Below are 16,054 nucleotides of genomic sequence, written 5' to 3'. Positions count from 1 at the left end.
AATTCAAAAAAAAAAACGCAAGTGCTTTTCCTTACGTATGCCACTACATGTAAAGACCAGAGTAACGTACTGTACGATGTGGTTCATTCTCATCTATATTCCCATTATATCCAGCTGCAGATAACCGGAACGCCCTAACTCCAGTGGAGCACTCTATCTATACAATGATAACGTAAATACCAAGGTTCGACTAACAACTTTCAGAAGCTATCAAGGACAACCGCCCTGGCCTCCTAAGAAACTCGGAAGACGGAATAGAGTGGCAGGTAAAATCGTACGCAATATCACATAACCTATTCTTGTCAGTTAGTCCATACAATGATATAATTTCTCAACAGAAGACACACCTCAGCGATAGACTGCCTCTCAATGATCGATTTCTGCTTCTCGTTCCTTGACACTCGGTAATAATAGTCACTGAAGTCTCCGCACTGCATATGATGCAGAAATTCTTCGTCGTGAGTAATGACAATCAGCTGGAAATTAGCCTGCTGCTGACGAGCCTTAATGATGTCGTGGAGCGATTCAGCGAGAGACCGAATGTTGTCCCGGTCAAGGTTCGTAGTCGGCTCATCAAGCGCAATAAGTCCGCAGTTAACGCCAAAACATTCTGCAAGAGCAAGACGGATAATGATACTGGCAAGCACCTTTTGCCCAGCGCTGCAACGGCCACGCATGTCCATTTCAGCACCTTGCTTGACCATGACAACACGGTAGTTATAAGACCGGTTTCCCTTGGCATTTTCATTGTCGGAGCGGATTTGGATGGTATCTACATCGGTGCCTCTATACGTCTTTTGCCACAGCTCTTCGATGATCCGGTTAATCTCCTCCATCTTTAGGCTGTGGTACTTCATGATGGCCTTGTCAAGCGCGCTTCCATATCGACCCAGGTCTTCAACAGCCGCCTTTGTCGTTTCCACTTTTATATGAGCCTCCTTGTACTTCTGTGCCGCATCTTTATAATCGGTATTCCAGTCCGCCAAGAGCTGCATGAGCTGATCATCCTTGGACTTCATCTCGCCCATCTTGCTTGCTTGCTGTGCCGCGAGAGCATTGTGTTTCCGGGTCCAGCGCTCGGATTCTTCCTTAAAGCGATTACGGTCAATCTCTGCGTTTTGAGCCTCCAGCTTTTCGATTTCCGCCTGCACTTGCTCTAGCGCTCTGCATGCCTGGCGGTAGGCAAGATTGTCCGAATACTGCCGTTTGGTATTCTCACTATCCTTCAACTGAGCCGAGATTTTGTTTATCTCCCGCGTGATATTGGCCTGTTCTGCTTCGAGGGAGTTGATCTCTTCCTCAATCGCTCTCAAGTCATTCCTGCTCTTGGCTAATTGATCTGGCCCCCCTCGGTCATTGTAGGACTTGATCTCCTCATTTGCAAGGTTCAGCTGATGCAGGCTTTCAGACAGGTGCGATAGAGTTTGCTGCAGCTCCCTCTCTCTAGCTTCAGCACGTTGACTGATATCATCATGCCTAGCTTGGGCTTTTGCCATTTCGGGAGCAAGCTTCTCGATGTCTTCGTCGGCTTTCTCAATGGCCTCCCGCTGCTTGGCAATCAATTTCTTGTACTCTTCGATCCGAGCAACGAGTCCAGACTTCTTCTCCAACTGGTGGCTAGCGTTATCGAGACTACTTTGCACGTCTCTCAATTCTAGTTCCAGCTTGTTTATGTCAGTTCGCGACTGGTCCTTCTCGGCAGTAAGTTTCGATATGGTTTTCTTGACAGCCCGAGACTTCTCTCCAACGGCAGCAATTTCGTCTTGAATGTCCTCCAGAGTCCGTGAAGAATCTGAATCTTGCTGTTTCGAAGTAAGATCCTGGATTTGAGATCGAAGAGACTTGATTTCGCCGTCATATCGAACAATCGACGCCACCGTTTTGGTAAGAGACTCAACCTCTCTCTTCTTGTCCATCCGCTCACTAACAATATTGTCGTGTTCTTCGATCTTAGCCAAGAGCCCTTCCCTCTGAGATTCACATTGCTCTTCTTCCTTCTCAAGGCCCGGGATATCAGTCTGAGACAGGCGAACCCATGTATCGTAATCAGTACTAGCTGCTCGCGCATTTTCCAGGTCCTCTTCGAGTTGCTGCAGATTTTCATCCTCGGCATCTTGGGTGGCCTTCTTGACAAGCGCTTCCAATTTATTTTTGAACGCCTGGAATTCTGCTTCTGTCTTGAACGGCCTTGCACAGGTTCTGCAAACCTTTCTCTGTTTCGCTGCTTCCAAACATTTATTGAGATATTCACCCATCCCAGCATACTGGTCTGCGTCCCTTTTAGCCATATCTAGCTGTGCTTGGCGTTGTTTGACAACGTCAGGATACTCGGAAGGCTCATCATCGATCGCCTCACGAATCCTTTTAACGCATTCGTCAAGCTCTTTCTGCCGCTGTCTCAGTTCTTTCCTGACGTTCTTGAGCTTGAACTCCACATGTTCCAGCCCCCTTCCAACTCCATCACGATCACGCTCTGCAAGCGTCAGAGACCTAGATTCTTCCTCTAGAGTCTTTTGGAAATCTTGCTCTAAAGTCTCAGGATGCCAACTTGGGCTTATGAGCTTGGCCAGCCTATCCCCATGTGCTCCCTTCATAGTCTCCAATTGACGCTCGCGATCTTTGAGCTCCTTCTTCAGATGATCCAAGCGAGCTAGATCTCCGGTCCTTTTTTGTTCCCGCTATGAGCTCTGCGTTCAGCCGGGAGCTCTCGTCCTCGAGGGACTTGAGCTCGGCATTGGCATTTTGGATTTCCTTGTCCCAAGAAGCAGTGCGTGCAGTCTCTTTGAGTTTACTTAAGCGAGCCTCGACACTTTCTTTTTTGGATTCGAGAACAGCGATTGTTCCCTCATCGACGTCGATCTCGTCAAGTCTGGTTTGATACTTTGATGCCTCTTTGTCATACTCTGAAATTTGCCTTCTTGCAACATTCTTGCTTTCCTGAAGCGCAGATTTGCGCTGTGCAATCTGGTTGAGAATATTTTGCGTTTCTCGCAGCTCGGCCTGCCCCTCCTTTCTGGTGCGCTCTAGGGCTTGGTTGTGATCCTTGACAAGTTTCCGCATCCTCTGCATGAATTCATCAATCTGGGTTTCGTCAAGAGTGTCGTCAAACCCGCGGATATTATTTCGACGCGCGATTTCCTTGATCATATTTTCCCTTCTTTCCACCTGTCGCTCAAACTGTGCTTTGTCATTTTCGAACTTGCCGCATTCGGCCTGCTTCAAACCCAGCTGTCGCCGGGCTCTCGCGATCTGTTCCTTGATATTCATATACCTTTCCTTCTGTTCTTCCTCCTGGTTCTGGAGCTGGATCTGCCTAGACTCGAACTGCTCCAAAGTCGACTGGAGCCATTCGTCTGGTTCGTCGACTTCAACCAGATGCCGCTTTAAGTTATCGATACTCGTCTGGATGCTCTTAGCCTCAATACGCTTTCCTTCCAGGGCACCGATAATTTGAGCGTAGCTCTCTGATTCCTTCCAAGCTTTGTCGGCCAACTCAGCAGCTTGCCGCATCTCCTGCGAGAGTTTATGTGTCTCTTCGCGCAAGGCCTCGATCTCCTCCTGAAGCTTGATCGATCTCTTTTCAGCACGATCGGCTTTATCCTTGTCCTCTTTCGCGTGCTGCTCCATAATTTTGTATTTTGCAAGCTCTTCGTTTTGTTTCTTCCTTAGAGCTTTGATGTTCTCGATAGCCTTGGTGTATTTCATGGCTTCGAAAATCTCATCAAATTTTTTCTTTAGAACAGAAGGCTCACTCATCGGCCAGAGACTTTCGTCCTGGTGGCAGAATATGACCGAGTCGAGGATCGCTTTAGAAACACCAAGGTACTGGGGCATAATCTGGTCCAGCTCCGCAACACGGGAAGAGATCGCAGTCCTTTCGCCATCCTTGACCATCAAGAGCTGGCCCTCCAGAGTTTTCTGCTGTCGCGTTGTCTTCTTCACTGTGAGCTGCAAACTCCGGGTCGCCACCATCTTAGCCCCCGACGTACTCTTGAACGCGAGCTTCACTTGGGCAAGAACCTCCTTTTCTCCACATAGCTATATCCTAATTTTAGCAAACGTCGGCTCCAAAGGTCAAAGGTGCGCACCTTGGGATCGTGGATGAAGGCTCCGCCCTTGCTGTTGGGCGGTAGCTCGCCAGTGGTGGCATATTTGAGGCATTCAATGATCGTCTGGGATGTGTAAGCACATATCAAGACAGAGAGCAATTCTCCCACGTACAGTCTTTCCCGACCCATTATATCCAACGATCAAGGTCAAAGGCGTGTGGAACTGGATGGTCTCGCTCCTGGTATTGTCGAACGAACGTACACTACATCGACTCGTTAGATCTATAACAAACCACGTCGTCGAATCGAGAAAAAGAAGACCCACCCAAGAATGGAAAGCTTGTCGATTCTCGCTGCAAGAGTATCAGACCAGAGTTCCAATTCCCTAAAGCCGTTATGTCCAGAAAAACTTACACCTAACGGAGTTAGCAACAGACTTTCTTCTTTGTTTTTTGTCTCATAAAGGGACGAAGATAGAAAACTTACATCTTGACCAGCTCTCTCTGAGGAATGAACGCTGAGTAGGAGAAAGCTTTGATGTGCTCTCTCTCCTCTCAACCGTCCGTCCGGTTTGAAGGCGGTGCAGGTAGCTTCTTACCGAAATGAGATGAGGCTGCCTGGCGCGTCAGAGACGCGGGGTCGGTGGCGCGAGGTCACGTGATTAACTCAGTCTTGTTTACCTAATTGGTATTTTGTATCTACACCATGACCCAAGAATAAACTATCACATGGAGTCTGTTAGAGGGTTTCAAGATTCATCAAAAAGAAGATGGGAGGGTTTCCTTGAACCGGTTCTATCATATGAATTACGTATATTTGTAGTGTCGATCTATGGAGTGAACTTTGCATGTTAACTTGTCGGGGAGGAAAAAATCAGATATCCTAGTTTACATTAACTGAATATAAAGTGTTTGAGCAGTCTAATACAGCCTATGTTTGAATTAGCTAATATACGACTTGACTATTATTCAGAATTGGTCATGTCTGGAGACTTGTATAGAAAAGTAATTGCTTTTCAAGTCATTAAATTCCGTGTCATGGTCATCACAACCCGTCAGATTAGATTAGTTTTGCAATTAATCAATTAATTAATCTGTAGGGGTATCCGTTTCCGATGGTCGTTGTTGCTCTTGCTGCCGTTCTTCTGATTCTGGGCCGGCCTGTCCTTGATCAACTCCCTTGCCCGTAACATCGTCCAGAACAATGTCCCCATCCCCATCAGCATCTCCACCGGTATTGCTCTTGGCACCAGAATCCCCTGTCACCTGCTCGGGTTTGTTTCCAGACTCATCGCTGTCTGGCGCGGCATTCGTTGCAAGAGACATCTCGATGCCCCTCCCGTTCTGCAGCCCCATGTCCTCCACACCTACCACTGGTGGACCACGCGCATGGGGGATTTCTTCAGGCGGCGGGGACGTATGCGACTCTCCTGTTTCATTCTCAACGGTTACAGCAGTGGCATGTTCTGGACGCGGACTCATAACGGTGCCAACCTCCTGCTCTTGTCCGACAAGCCCGCTTTGACTCGCGGCTCCTATATCGTCATAAATCAGCACGTTGATCGATGACACATCGCGTGCAGAATTCGAATCCATAGTCCACTTACCTTCCGCAGTCGAATCCGTATTATTACCGTCCGGGTCCGTGTTATTTAACCACGGTATTGGAGTTAATAGCGCTCCTCCTAAGGATTCGTCGCTGCCCAGAGAATCATCTGTAACCATAAAGCCGGTACTTGAGCCATTAGCGATCCCATTAGGCAGGTCGTCCGGCCCCGCTCTGGGAAGAGGGAAGATATCTGCGGTGCTAGAGACAGCAACTACTCGATCGACAGCTCTAAGATAAGCAGGTAATGTACGGTAATGACGAGTGGGACGGAGAATCAGCTCTACCAGTCGCTGTATTGTGTGTGGTGGTTTCAACGCAAAGTATGATCTCAAAGTAGACTTGATCGATTCCAAGAGGGATAGTAGTGGAGGTGGGAGCGGGTCATTCGAGGTATCCCGTTGTGATGGCAGAGAATCTGGTACACGTTCGCTGGATATCTGTGACGGTTCTAGGGGTTCTGAAGGAGGGGCGTTCTCCTTGTTGCTGCTCTGCAAGAAGCTGGCATCTTGAGACGGATACGAAGAGGGGACTGAGGGCTGCTGCATAGCGAAGGAGGAAGCGAGTTCTGGGGGTATCTTCGGCATTGGAAAGTCATTTCGGACTATCTAATCGAACTATTAGCAATGAAATGATGCTTCATACCGGTTATTTTCAATAAGATACCTGATCTAGCCGTTCAATTAACGGCTCCAACATCCCGGGCCACTTGTCGCTGCATCAGTGTGAGCATCTTGAAATTGCCTGGAGAAATCATTGGACGAGCTTCACGTACTAGTCCATCGAGCCATCTCGTGCGACAGCCTCGAGGATTTCTTCGTCTACAAAACTAGGTCAGCAAGATTCTTAACCTGGAGCCCAACACATTCAAGATCGCAATGGTTGACAGCTGAAGCGTGAAGCAATTTCCGCGACAGGATGACAGCGCGTGAAAAGGTTCACACTGGAAGCAAAGCTAATTTTCAAAAGCACAGGACTTACCTAAGGACATGTTGCCAGTCCTGGGGTGATCTCCAGATCACCAGCAATGTTGAGAGGGAGACGAGAGCTTGGTCCAGCAAAAGTCAGACTGCAGCAACGCGCCGCATAGCGATTGCGATACGATACGATCGGCTGCTTAGCGCGCTGGTGCGCCACAGCCCAATCAATTCGCTCATTGGCTGCCTGGCAGCAGCCCGCCGAACAATTTGGGTAGAGTTGGAGAACCAGCGCCCCGCACGTGAGGATCGATAAGAGCTTCATTTACCCTCAATCTGTGCACTCTTTCTTTGTTTTATCTTTCCAATTTTCCAAAAAAAATCGATTATGTAAATCTGATGAACATGACTTCAAGATATGTGGAGATGTGAGGCAATTAAGGTGATAAAGTAGCAGGCCGCACACATTACAACTGGCGCATCAAGTGAAACTTCTGAAATACTTGCTAGATGAATAAAAGGGTGTGACTTCAGTAACTGCAATGCATTAGTCCTTGGAAGTCTCAAACGATTCCTAGCAATTTGATTCTCCAAGGCCCTCTGCTTCCAACTAAATTAAGGTTTCTTCTCCAAGCGACTGTAGGTATTTGATTGGCTATCACGTGACCATTTTCTTTCAAGATCCGATATTTTTTTTTAGTCCTGGATCCACCCAGTCGGCAGCGTAAAAGTGAGGGGAGGGGGGCTCGTATACTATTATTTTGCAGATCACCAACAAGCTTTAATCCGTACTGGCGACAGGAGAGGGAATTGCCGACTTCAGACACGATGTGGAATTCTCCCAAAGTCGGCGTGCTCGGTGGCGGGCAACTGGGCAGAATGCTCATGGAGTCCGCCAACCGACTGAATATCCAAATGAACATCCTGGATGCGGAGAATGCGCCGGCGAAACAGATCAGTGCTCACGACGGCCATGTGGTCGGGTCATTCAATGACCGTGAATCCGTCCACAAGCTTGCAAAGATCTCCGATGTCTTGACGGCCGAGATCGAGCATGTGGACACCCATGCCCTCGAAGAGGTGGCCTCCGAGGTCAGGATTGAGCCCAGCTGGAAGGCCATCCGGATCATTCAGAATAAATTTGAGCAGAAGAAGTACCTGTCAAAATACAATATCCCAATGGCGGACTACCGCGAGCTCGTGCAAAACTCGCCAGAGGAGCTGGCGGAAATCGGTGAGCAGCTGGGCTTTCCTCTGATGCTGAAATCGAAGACTCTTGCATACGATGGCCGGGGTATGTGATCCTCCTTTTTTTTTGCGCACTTCTCGCGTCGCAACTCAGTCTTACAGCGGGATAAATAGGTAACTACCCTGTCAAGTCCAAGGAGGATATCCCCGCGGCCCTTGAAGCTTTGAAGAATCGCCCCTTGTACGCAGAGAAGTGGGTTAACTTCAAGATGGTCAGTATTATCATCTTGCATGCTGGTTTCGGTCTAACATTGTTGCAAGGAATTGGCGGTCATGGTTGTAAAAACCAATGACAGCGTCCTCTCTTATCCTACAGTGGAAACTGTGCAGGAGGACTCAATATGCAAGCTCGTCTACGCACCAGCACGGAATGTGTCTGACGCCATCAACCAAAAAGCTCAAGAATTGGCCCGCAATGCAGTGGCTGCCTTTGAAGGGAAAGGTGTGTTTGGGGTCGAGATGTTTCTGCTCGAGGATGACTCGATCTTTTTGTGTGAGATTGCGAGCCGGATCCACAACTCCGGCCACTATACGATTGAGGGCTGTGCACTTTCCCAGTTTGATGCCCATCTGAGGGCCATTCTCGATCTCCCGATTCCTCCGAAGAGCCTTGAACTCCGGCAGCCGTCGATCATGCTCAACATTATCGGCGGGGCAACGCCAGACTCGCACCTGAAAGTGGCAGAAAAAGCGCTTTCGATACCGAACGCCAGCATCCATCTTTACAGCAAAGGCGCCGCCAGGCCAGGGCGGAAGATGGGCCATGTGACTGTCACGGCCGCTACAATGCACGAGGCGGAGACGATCATCCAGCCTCTGATTGATGTTGTGGATGAGATTCGCGCTCAGCGCAGCGATATCAAGACGCCGCCGCAGAAATCGGGTCCTTCGAAGCCCGCGCCCACCGTTGGGGTTGTCATGGGCTCCGACAGCGACCTGAAGACCTTGGTGCCGGGCCTTAAGCTTCTGAGAGATTACTTTGGCATTGAGCCGGAGGTTGACATTACGTCTGCGCATCGGACGCCTACGTATATGGCGGAATATGCCTCGAAGGCGGCGTCTCGCGGCATCAAGGTCATCATCGCTGCGGCAGGGGGAGCGGCACATCTGCCTGGCATGGCGGCGGCCCACACGTCTCTTCCGGTGATTGGGGTTCCGGTGAAAGGCAGCGCTTTGGATGGAGTTGACAGTTTGTACAGCATTGTGCAGATGCCACGAGGTGTGTCACCCTAATTAAACTGGTGAATTTTACAGCATTGACACTGACGTCTGTACAGGCGTACCCGTCGCGACCGTCGGAATCAACAACAGCATCAATGCGGCCTTACTGGCGGCACGATTCCTGGGCTCTTTCGACCCCACCATCCGTCGCAAGGTGGAGGAGTACGCAGAGAACGCCAAGACAGAGAACCTGGAGGTGAAGGGGGCGAAGATGCGAGAAATCGGGTGGGAGAAGTATTTTGAGCAGATGGAGAAGAAATAAAAAAAACGGTCACGAGATATAACGATTGGCATGTCAAGTACGTGCGTACATAACGATGCGCTCCATCACGGGCAATGAATAGAAGAAAAATCAAGAAAAATCATCAGCTATATCATATCAGCTTGACAATATAGATAGAGAAGAAAGATATATGCTGAATTTGATATCATGTGATGCCAATGCTATTCTATATCCATCAATCTACATCTACATGTATGTACTGTACATGTGCCATTTGTCGTGTGATACTTGTTGGTTTGGTTCGCTCAAGCGGCACAGGGAACTGGCAATAGCAGTAGATAGAGAGTCGTACTCCATAGTTACATACAGAGGGGCCGGACTTACCTACAGCTTGTGGTCACACGTCTTAAGAGGAAAAGAAAAGAGAATTGTTGGTTGAGAGTAACGTTGGCTACCTACAGTACCTACATGGATGTACTCCGTACATACGTACAGTACCTTATCAGTCCAGGCTCATTCGATTGGTACAGTACGCCGAATGGTAGTACAGAGTAGAGTACACCGTACCTAAGATGGGGGCGCTCGATCGCTCGCTCGCTCGCTCGCTTATTCTGGAATAAATGCATCATATCATATCTGCGGGTCCAGAAGGATTGGACCCGTACTCCGTACTGTATGTAGTTAATCTCAAGCCATTCATTTAGAATACCTTTTTTTTTCCGCCCCAGCAATCTGATACGGAGGAATTAAGTCGCTAAAAGTTAAAAAAAAGAAAGAATACTGTAGGTATAATATTACCTGCTAATCATCCTACGGAGTATTCATTTCTATTAATAGCGTCAATTAGTAGGTAGGTTATCTAGGAGTAAGTTGTTGGCTGGTCCTGTCTACTTCCTGTTCGCTTGCTGTTCCTAACTTCCTTCTGCTCACCAGTACTCCGTACAGTGTACTCCGTACCCAAGTCTTGGCTGGGGCGATTTACTCCGTACAAGAAACTAATCTACCAGTAATACTGTAGGTACTCAAGGTACCCACGGTTACCGGTATGTACTACTGTCCAGTCAGATTTACTGTACTCAGTACTCTGTACCCCATAGGTACCTAGGTACCTACACCATACTCCTACCTACCTAGGTAGGTGTATACACATTACGCACAAGTGGGCAAAAAGCGTATCCTATCGTATGTACATACAGTACAGAGTACTCCATATGGAGTGTACTAAGGTAATTACTCCATAAAGTTTCCATGGAAGTAAGCGGGAAGCCGAAACTGAAAGGGGGAAGCCCGATGAGGGCAAAAAAAAGGAAAAGAGAAGAAAAAGGAAAAGTGCGAGCGGGCTGGAGACTGGAGTGCAAGTTCCGGATCCATTCAGATCAGATTCTTGCTAATTATTGTCTAGCACCCTACTATTATTATTACTACTAGTTATTATTATTATTTACTGCCCCATTCTGTACTAAGTTAGGGTCCGTCCATCCACTTTCCTATAGAAGTGGATAATGGAATACCAGGTAATAATAAATGGGATAAGTTAACCTACCTACACCGTAAAAGGATTGGATTACGGGTTGTTCATGTGTATTCCGTCCTGCCGGATGGCCTGGCCCCCGCTCGGACAATTAATTGGCTGGCAGCCTACCATTTATTATTCTTGAACCGTACTCCGTTGAGATCGTCGAGTTTATTATTAGGCGGCCCGGCCCCATCTTGCATGACTGACTGGTCCAGAGAAGGTCACTGTCCATTCCGGCTATTAATTTAGATTTCAGACAGGACGGGAGTACCTATCATTGGTTCAAGTTAATAGTGGTACCTTTTATGGTGTATAGAGTATTTGTCAAGAAATTATTACAGTTAGTGACAAAGGTACTGTACTACCGACGACTTGTTTGTACGGAGTAATTGACAACATGATCATTGAACAAAGCAGACAGAAACAAACGTTCATATTTTTTTTATTCTTTTTTTTTAACTGGCAAAGTACTCCATCCTATGTATAATTGCATCAGTCCTTTGTCAGGAGCGAGTCTAACTGCCAAAGATAGAAAGCTGCATGCGCCGGTGTAACAAGTTGAAGCCATACCGGATGGGGTTATAGAGGAGCTCCATCGCATCTCTGCTACGGTCTCCCTATCTAAAGCATGAGCTGCATACCGGGCGTCCTGGATCATTAGTAATAGTCACGATCTCATTTCGAGTATATACGGAGTAAGCAGAAATCGATCGAGCTGAGATCAGACTGACTGGCTGACTAAAACCGTCATCTGTCTCAGTCACGCCATCATTCATTTTAACAAGGTAGGGGTCTAGAAGAGCGGGGTGAGGATGGTGTACCACAGGACTGAGATCCGTACCACCACTTCGTGTCCCTGGCAAACTAGATGATACAATCAGAAATATAAATATCTACAGTCCCAAGAGCTGTGTTCCATTGTTTCGTTCCTGGAATAAAGAGAGATCGAGATCCATGCGCCATCTGGTTCTGGCAATGGCGTAGTTACGGAGTAAATCATCTGCCCAGACATTTCCTGGACTCGCCTGGTCGAGACCGTAAACCAAGTTGGGATGAGTTTGCTTCAGCCGGATCAGCACAGCGATTGCTCCAACGCTCCACAGGGAGCCTGGGGAAGGACGATGATCACGTAAACATGGAACGGGAGGGTCCGGCACTCCCCCACCGGGTCAGAGATGACAGACGGACAAAGTATCGAATTAATTCTTTTGCCTTCTCTGCCAGGTTGCACAGTAATCACCTGCAGAGGACTGTGGTTGCACTCGCATTGTTTAGTGCTTGGTTACGCTCGGGGTGCGGTAGCGATTAGGTGTGAAGTCCGCGATCCCGCGCATTCCAGGCTTCCCACCAGGATACGAGATGGTTGGCTGTGCCATGCATGGCGCCCTGGGCCAGCAACACCGGCGTCTCGGCGGGTGATCTGCGGGCAAGCCCAGCAGCGAGGCGATCCTGATCCTCGTGGAAGGGCTGCAGCCCTTCGTGCCCTGTGCTGTCCATCAGGGCGGGCACTGAAGCAAGGATGCTGTCGAGCACGATACAACACAGCAGGGACAGAGCGAGGGACCCAATAATTGAGCCACTCGTCCGTCCTGTCTGGCGAGCGCTGCCATCGACTGGCATGGCACGGGCATGCAGCGATACGGCTGTCCCTTCCGAAGCGCACTAAGACTCTACGTGTCTGACTAAGCAGGGCCCAGTCAGAGGCACGCCTCATACGATCGACTGAGCAGCTGAACAGTCATCGCAATTGGCATCCGGAAGGGTTGCCACTGGCCTGCGATGAATCACTGCTGCGTCGTCGTCGTCGGCGGCGTCAGGCATCATAGCGGTGGGGGCAGCCGTGGCCACTTGACTGGCACAGGCATCGCGATGGCGTAGGTACCGAAATAGTGTCGGGAGCGCGGACAGCGAGTCATAATTAGCTAGCTCTGCATGAAGAACACTTCGCTAGTCGATTCCTTTAATTAATCGTACACTCCAGGCGCAGAAGAAGAGCACTCCGGCTTAAACTCGGAGTTCTCAGCAATTCTGGATGCGGGGACATAGAAGACTCGCGACTCAACCCTGGATCGCGAGCCTGGCGTGGCTTTGCACGGGCGCTCAGCCACTGGCCAGCAGCAGTCACGAGTCTACAGTAATTAGCTGTAACTCTGCTCCGGCAACTGTCGCCGCCTTTGGCGAGCCCTGCCCGGGAACGGTCTGGCTTCCGGACGGGGCATCCGTACCGTACTGTCACGCCTGCCCCAGCATGCGGTGATGGTGATGATGTCCACCACGCAGCAGATACTCGTCCTGGCCAGCAGCACAGCTTCAGCGCTGGATGAGCAGCTCCAGCTCGTCCGCTGCCCTACGCCGCCTGAGCAGCCGCTGCCAGACGCCTGTCCGGCCCTGGAGGCATCGACCGCATCGCCGCATCGACGGGCGCCGGCGAATCGCAGCGCTGCAGGGCGGGCCTTACGCTGGCTCCCGCGGGCCCACGCCTCCCGACAGCGAGGTACCTTAGCAGCACCGCTGTTCTCCCCACTCAAAACGAGTCGAGCCGGACCACGACCTGCTGCCCCGGCCGGCCCTGGCTTCTCCTCCCTCACGGCCTCCCCGGCCCTCTCTTTCACCCGCCGCTCCAGCTCCCCCATCCTCCATTGTTCTTCTTTGTCCTGCCATGAATGCAAGCCTGCTCTACCCTGGCCTTGTCCGTCCTGTCTACGCTGCTGCGGTCTCCCTGATCAGCCTTGGTCTATGGAGTGGCAGGGCGTCGTTTCCCGTGGCACCCGGTAGCTGAACCTGCAGCTTTTCTTGCTGCCAGACCTCCTCCTCCCCTCAATTCATCTCCTGAGTGTTCGAACCTGCCTTCTATTTCTTCCATGACCGCCTTCGATGTCCCCGAGACCGGGCTGTCTCTGTGGCGAGGAGACCAGCCCGGCCATGTCTCCCCGGATGCTGCCGCCAGACCAACCCAGATCATGCGCTTGAATCTCGCCCAGAGCACCTTGGACGAGCTGGTCGAGTCCTTGCGGAAGGACCAGAAAGCTCGCATCCGTCTGGGAAAACACCAGACCCTCTACTACGGCAACAAGTCCCAGCAGTTCCATTCCCACCCCGAAATCCATCGATCAGAGATCTACCGATCAAACCCGGCCGACAAGGAGAACCTCTATTTCACCGGCGTTCTCAGTCACAGTCTCGAGGTCCAGAAGGCTCAGGTGGCCACCGCTGCCACAGATGAGGCTCTGGCCAACCTCGAGCAGAGCTTGAGTGCTTTCGAGCGAGGCAAGGAGTCAAAGAAGACCCCTCTGATAACCAATATTCAGGACGTGCGGGCGTTGGGTGCAGGCGACAATCGATCTGCAACGGGGAGACAGGCTGCCAGCTTGGCTCGCATGCCCACCAGCAAGATCGATGTCGCGAAGGAACGGTTCTTTCAGAACGCCGGCAATCGCTCCATCCCCAGTAGCCCAGCCTTGGGCGTGGCTCGTTCCCCAGCTTCCGTCCCAGCTCTCACGCCCACCTCTGCCCCGGCATCTCAGAGCAAGGAGAAGATCCGTCTCGAAGCACTACGAGTTCCGTTTATCCATTTACTCGCAGTTCGTGCTGTATCGATCAAATTCATCGCCCAGAAGACCCGCGCCTCGCAGGAGGACTGCCTGACCCTCGCCCGGAAATACGCGACGGAGAACCGCCTCGATCGAGAGAAATTCGACCTTAAAGACAAAGCATACCGGGAGCTCGACGTATGGAACTTTCCGTATCCAACCCAGGAGGACCGGCAGGAGGCCATCGAGAATGCCATCTCCGCGTTTGATCGGATGCGTATCTCCCGTTCGGACAAGCTATGGCAGATGCTTTTACCCAAGGAGGAGCGAGGGAAAGGGAAGGTCTTGTCGCGTCTGGACCTCCGTTCAGGGCCTATCAAGAAGGCCCCCACGCCCCGGATCCAGGTGCATGCCGCCGAAGACACAGGCAAGGAAGGCTATGCTACAGGAAACGAGACCGATCGGACAAACGGCCGCTTGACTCCGACAGCAGCGGAGACTATCTCCGCGTCCAAATCGGGAGGCACGACACAGAGGAAACGAGTGGGCGAGAAGGATAGCACCAAGAGGGGGGCTGCAGCTAAGGGGAAAAATTCCACTTTGACCGGACGCGTCACCAAGAAGACCGAAAAGAAGACGACAGGTAAAGCGGAGGGGAAATACAAATCGGCGGAATATGTCCATGACTCGGACGAGGATACGGACATGCCTGACGCACCACCACCACCTGAGAAGAAACCCGCATCAACCGCATCTGACAAGGTCACTCCCACGACTAAAACGACAACGACGACTACCACCAATACCACCACCACTACTTCCTCCTCCTCCTCCAAATCCAAGACATTACCTGATCCCCATTCCTCCACGGCGAAACCACAACAGAAACCCGAATCCCAGTCCCAGAGTGTTAAAACCACCCCCAACAGCACGAACGCAACGGCTTCCAAGACGTTGCCGTCATCTTCACGGCCCTCCAATCCAAATTCTCCGCAGAAGCCTTCGCCATTGGCGTCATCACCTCCCACGAATGCCTCGAACCTCGACAACTCCGGAAGAGGTTCCGGTCAGACGAGCTCCTCAAGCTCATCACCGCTGATCACTCAAGTCTCGAAACGGCCCAAAGCGTCGGCCAATTCCACTGAAGTCAAGAATCCTCCCAAAGTGAACGGCGTTCATAAGACGCCGCCTGAGATGACGAACCCTCTCAAACGGAAGGAAGCGCCAGACAGGGAGACCCCCACTACCACCTCGCAGTTTGCTGGACACGCAAACGGGCATGCCGTCGATGCCAAACGGCGGCGACCGGCCAGCTCGCCGTCGCCCAGCGGCACTAGTTCGGGTAGTGCCTCGCCTCCTCTGAGTCGGGAATTGCTCCGTCAGCAGCTGCGGGAGAAGTCGCTGCGGTTCAAGCAGTACTACGCCAAGTATCGGGCCCTGCATGATTCGTTGGCGGCTCATCCCGACCCCCCGCCTGCCGAACTGGAAAGACTCCAGCGACAGCATATTCGACTGCAACGAATGAAGAAGGAGATCTGGGACGAAGACCGACGACTACGCAACGGGTGACGAAGTGAACGATGATGAGATGATTTGAATCCCGGGCCAGCGTCCAGACTGGACTTTTTGCTTATCGTTATTTTTACCCCTTGGTTTCACGTTTTTCCTGTTTTGCTTGGTTCATCTACGATTTTGGAGGCATTCCACATACAAGGGTCATCTACATGGGAGTTTTGGATACAGAA

General features: G+C 50.8%; 4 protein-coding genes across 4 annotated transcripts; 2 read left to right on the top strand and 2 right to left on the bottom strand.

The window, feature by feature from the left end:
- Nucleotides 1-284: 284 nt before the first annotated feature.
- T310_5236 (DNA repair protein Rad50) lies at nt 285-4,238 on the bottom strand (the record flags this gene model as incomplete). Its single annotated transcript, XM_013471896.1, has 4 exons — nt 285-293; nt 348-2,571; nt 2,609-4,038; nt 4,089-4,238. The coding sequence occupies 4 exons, from the start codon at nt 4,236-4,238 to the stop codon at nt 285-287; spliced, it is 3,813 nt and encodes a 1,270-aa protein (XP_013327350.1).
- An 899-nt stretch (nt 4,239-5,137) lies between these two features.
- Nucleotides 5,138-6,645, bottom strand: T310_5235 (uncharacterized protein; the record flags this gene model as incomplete). The annotated part of the gene is made up of 4 exons (XM_013471895.1): nt 5,138-6,262; nt 6,321-6,369; nt 6,430-6,475; nt 6,636-6,645. The coding sequence occupies 4 exons, from the start codon at nt 6,643-6,645 to the stop codon at nt 5,138-5,140; spliced, it is 1,230 nt and encodes a 409-aa protein (XP_013327349.1).
- Nucleotides 6,646-7,399: 754 nt separating this feature from the next.
- On the top strand, nt 7,400-10,654 carry T310_5234 (phosphoribosylaminoimidazole carboxylase; the record flags this gene model as incomplete). The annotated part of the gene is made up of 12 exons (XM_013471894.1): nt 7,400-7,865; nt 7,934-8,031; nt 8,081-9,038; nt 9,097-9,265; nt 9,319-9,343; nt 9,424-9,515; nt 9,759-9,792; nt 9,912-9,936; nt 10,050-10,113; nt 10,291-10,306; nt 10,402-10,445; nt 10,507-10,654. The coding sequence occupies 12 exons, from the start codon at nt 7,400-7,402 to the stop codon at nt 10,652-10,654; spliced, it is 2,139 nt and encodes a 712-aa protein (XP_013327348.1).
- Nucleotides 10,655-13,035: 2,381 nt separating this feature from the next.
- T310_5233 (uncharacterized protein) lies at nt 13,036-15,878 on the top strand (the record flags this gene model as incomplete). Its single annotated transcript, XM_013471893.1, has 2 exons — nt 13,036-13,273; nt 13,528-15,878. The coding sequence occupies 2 exons, from the start codon at nt 13,036-13,038 to the stop codon at nt 15,876-15,878; spliced, it is 2,589 nt and encodes an 862-aa protein (XP_013327347.1).
- Between the last annotated feature and the right edge of the window lie 176 nt (nt 15,879-16,054).

The sequence above is a fragment of the Rasamsonia emersonii genome, assembly GCF_000968595.1.
Source record: "Rasamsonia emersonii CBS 393.64 chromosome Unknown ctg1118621760261, whole genome shotgun sequence".
In the NCBI taxonomy this organism is placed as follows: domain Eukaryota; kingdom Fungi; phylum Ascomycota; class Eurotiomycetes; order Eurotiales; family Trichocomaceae; genus Rasamsonia; species Rasamsonia emersonii.
This window is presented reverse-complemented; position numbering and strand designations above follow the sequence as displayed.